This window comes from Octopus bimaculoides, chromosome 9, assembly GCF_001194135.2.
Source record: "Octopus bimaculoides isolate UCB-OBI-ISO-001 chromosome 9, ASM119413v2, whole genome shotgun sequence".
Taxonomy (NCBI): domain Eukaryota; kingdom Metazoa; phylum Mollusca; class Cephalopoda; order Octopoda; family Octopodidae; genus Octopus; species Octopus bimaculoides.
In genome coordinates this window covers 71721671-71726108 of record NC_068989.1, presented here as the reverse complement: position 1 = coordinate 71726108, position 4438 = coordinate 71721671, and the positions used below count along the sequence as shown (strand labels likewise).

Below are 4438 nucleotides of genomic sequence, written 5' to 3'. Positions count from 1 at the left end.
AGAGAGAGAGAGAGAGAGAGAGAGAAAAAGAAGGTCAAAAGTCAGTCTTACGTCTTCCCTTGACAATTCATAGTTTTTGAAATGTTTCCCACATTTTGACACTCGACATCGCTGGAAGGATTTCGTAGCGGAATTGCTTCAACCTCCATATTGGTTTTATTCGTTTGTTCTTTGCGACTGGTTTTAGAAGCGACATTTGTTTTATTGGTTGTATCGCTTGAATTTATTGGTTGTATCGTCTGCCGACGTTGGTTCAATGTTTCGCTACTGTTGAGGTACTTTACTAAAAAGAAAAAAAGCTGTTGTTGTTGTCGTCGTGGTCGTTGTTGTTATTGTTGACGAAGTAATAGAGAAGTTGGAGCTAAATTATCACTGATTCTCTTACTCTTTCTATCTCGCTTGCTATCTCTGTCGTATGTATGTGTATGTGTGTGTGTGTGTGTGTGTAAGAGAAAGAGAGAGAGAAAGAATGTGTGTAAGGAAGAGAAAGGGAGAGAGACACAGAGAGAGAAATAGTGTGTTCGTAGTGTGTGAGACTCAATCAAATCGGTCATTTGTTTCTCACCCACATCGGGGGTAAAGGTCTCCTTACGCACACACACACACGCACACATACACACACACACACACACACACATACACACACGCATAACTTTGGGGTTGAGATTTCCAAACTTCTGTGTTAATCAGCGCGTGATGAACGAAGATTTGAGATTAGGCGCGCGGTGCTGCGGAGGTACGTACGTGTATTCATACCTGCGTATATGTATCATTAAAAGTACATGCATCTACATACATGCTAGGAGCCCGGGAAAAAGTTCATATCAACTTTGTGTGGTTTGAAAACTATACAAACATACGCACACACGCTCTCTCTCACACACATACACACACACGTACATATATACATACATTTGCAAATTAAGTACCCAAGATATACTTTCAGCTTCATACCTATTATTATTATTATTATTATTATTATTATTATTGGAGCAACGGGATACATGCTAATCCGTCTGAAGCAAAATATGGCTGAAGTTGGCTTCTTGAGAAAAATGCAAATCCTTAATTCATACGCTACAAATGATGACGATATCTGGAATGATAAAAATCTGCAGAACCTTCTTAAGATTTAGAGGATACACAAGATGCTTTCCTTCACAACCTTGCTACAAAATAGGTGGCCAGTCAAAATTTACTCTACATAAAAAAAAGGAAAAGAATATGCATACATACATACATACATACATACATACATACATACATACATACATACATACATACATACATACTCTTCGAAACGCTTAGTTTTAGAATGGTGGCAGCTGAAGAAGGAAATGTTCTCTATGTGGTCTGTGTGTTTTCTGTGCTCTGTTTATGTTCTGTTTCTCGTTTTGTCCACGTTTTTTGTAACGTCCTGTACCCAGATATGCATCTACGTATACATGTAGATGTAGGTATGTACATACATGTACGTATATATGCATATACTCCCATATTATTTGTATTATTACATACATACATACATACATACTACATAGAGACAGACAGGCAGAAATATAGATAGATAGATAGATAGATAGATAAGAAACTAAATGACAAGGGAGCTAGAAATTATGTAATGAGCCTTCGTTAGCTTACAAACATGTGTAGGGAATAAAGTTAGGAGTTTGAGGAGCAGAAGCCCTACACACACACACACACACCCACCCACACACACACACAACCACACACACACACACACACACACTAATCGTATTTAAAAACGCATAACTGTATACTGTGCAGGAAACTCTGTGTGTGCGCGCGCGCGCATGTGCGTGTGTGTATAAATATAATTCACTAGAAACTTTATTACAGACAAGAACATTTACGCGTGTTTAAACGAAATACTTTTCTGCGCCGAATAAATTGAGTGTCCTCTTGGTTGCTATTACAAAGCGAAATCAATATCACAAGAATGTGTTTAAGTCATTCATATACATACATACATACATACATACATATTTATATACACACATACTTGCATAGTGCGGCAGAAAAACGTCCCATATTTCAAACAGTCATTGGCATGGTACTTGTGAAAGTAACTACATGATAGTTAGGTCTGTAAGTAGATAACGTTTTACCGTTTATGTAGTTAGTATTTTCCCTAAGAACTGCTTTCTGTGCTTTTTTTTTTTTTGAACGTTTGTCAATCAATGACATGTGAAAAATTCTTTTTTGTTGCATTGTGTGTGTATGTGTATGTATATGTGTGTGTGTGTGTGCGTATGTATACACAGACGCACACACATATTCAGCAAAACATTGTAGATTGATAACAAACCTAATGTAATCCTCTTTTATCGCAGTTAAAGCTAACTAGATAACGTATCAATCACTTTAGAACTTAGCCTAGTTTCTAATTGCTGGAAGCCGTTTCTGATTAAGACACACAGCAATTTTGAATGAGAGGATTTAATCGATACCATCGAACCTAATACTTCACTAGTACTTTATTTTATCGACCCCAGAGGGATGAAAAGCAGAATGAGCCCTGACGAGATTTGAACTCACAGCGTAAAAAGTCGGGAGAGATAAAGCGAAGTATTTCTTCCGCGGCTCTTAACGACTCTTATTTGCTAAAAATACAAAATAGTAATGGTTTCAAAATTTAGCACAAGGCAAGCAAATTTGAGAGGAGGGGTTAGTCTATACCATTGTTTCCCGGTTGTTCACTGGTACGATATTTCATCAATGCCCGAGGAATGAAAAGGCAAAGCTGACACCGTTGTAATTTGAGCTCAAAATCGGGAGAAATACCACAAAGCTCTTTTCTCAACGGTTTGATGCTTCTGCTAGCTTACCGCCTGTTCAATTGCTACACATACAAAATCGTGGTAGTAATGATAATTGTTTCTAACATAGAAACAAGTCTAGCAATTTCAGGCAAGAGTAACAGCCGATGAAATCGACCTTGGTACTTTATTTTATCGACCTCGGAAAGATGAAAGTTAAAGCTGACCTTGACGGGATTTGAATATAAAGTACCAGACAAGTACTGTGGCCTTGTGCCTAAATCTGAAACTGTTGTTGTTAATACGGCGAGCTGGCAGAATCGTGAGAACGTCAGGTTTTGCGATATTTGTTCCAGCTTTTTACATTCTGAGTTGAAATCCTGCCGAGGTCAGCGTTGATTTTCATCCTTTCGAAGTCCATAAAATAAAGTACTAATCAATTACTGCGTCGATAGCATCAATTAAATCTTTCAATCTCAAAAAATACTGGCACTGCGTGAATCGTCAAAATGTTGTTTTAACATTCTATAGTATATTAATGAAATGACTTAAGTGTAAGTACTCTTCCGTTGGCGAGCTGTCTATTGGTAGCGATAGTAGCACAGTTGGGGACGTCAAAGGGGCGGTCCAAACTGGGCGACGCTTTTATGAGAACAACACTTTTGGGTCTTCTGTATTTACTTGTATAGGAAAGGAGGCGCATGAGAAGGGGCATACTCAAGAGCCACTCGGGGTGACACACGGTCGAGCTACGCCAGTGGGCGGCAATATCTTTTGCTGTATAAAATTTTATTGAATCACAGCAAGGTGAGGTTAAAGAGTTTCAATGAAAGAACGGGTCGATAGAAAAGCACTGCTCTATGCGCTCACGTGACCTGCTAGAAACAGCAACCAAATGCTCTATAAAGCAATGGTTCCAAAAGTGGTACCATCCTTCCCCCTCAAAATGGGGTCATGGAGGTAAAAACAACTAGATAATGGTTTAATTGGGTTAAATTTTGTTTGTGAAATACTGTTCTTTTGAATTTGCTGTAGAAAGTGGCCTATATTTGTGGTGGTGAGTGGGGGGGGGCACTAGGAATGTAACCAGGGTGCCAAAGGAGCGGAAGCCCCCAAAAGTTTGGAAACCACTGCTAAAGAGCTAGCACTATTGCCACAACAATAATATTCTACTGACTTAGCAAAAACAAATTAAATGAAACTAAGAACTGGACAATGTTAGTCTTTGACAGACGAAAATACGGAATGGTCTTGTCATTGCTCTGACCATATGTCCACATAATCAGAGCGATAATCTATGACCAAAATACTACTGCTGCGACTGCTGCTATTTGTAAATAACATACGTGTCCCAGTTCTTGAAAACATTGGAAAACTTATGTCAGTTCAAAAAAACGCATTATAGATGTTAAAAAGATGAAGACGGCGACGGTGGCACTGGGTGGTGGTGGTGGTGGGGATCATGACAATGATGATGAGAGTACATATATCTCTAGCAATCATATATAATCTACTGGTGAACTTTGATTTCTTCCCAGCTGCCATTTCATTCTCTTTCGCTCTCTACTCCTCTCTTTCTATCTACATTCTATCTATCTATCTATCTATCTATCTATCTATCTATCTATCTATCTATCTATCTATATATATATCTATAT

General features: G+C 38.4%; 1 protein-coding gene across 2 annotated transcripts in view; it reads right to left on the bottom strand.

Annotated features, from left to right (window-relative positions):
• LOC106869094 (monocarboxylate transporter 5) overlaps positions 1–4438 on the bottom strand; it is a 16594-nt gene that overhangs the window by 10138 nt on the left and 2018 nt on the right. Inside the window, exon 2 of one of the 2 annotated variants that reach the window (XM_014914623.2) lies at positions 52–283. In XM_014914623.2, coding sequence (XP_014770109.1) covers positions 52–149 — 98 coding nt within the window. In that variant the 5' untranslated portion in view covers positions 150–283. Of the gene's footprint in view, positions 1–51; positions 284–4438 lie in introns of those variants that run through there. The other variant, XM_014914626.2, reaches the window with a different exon arrangement.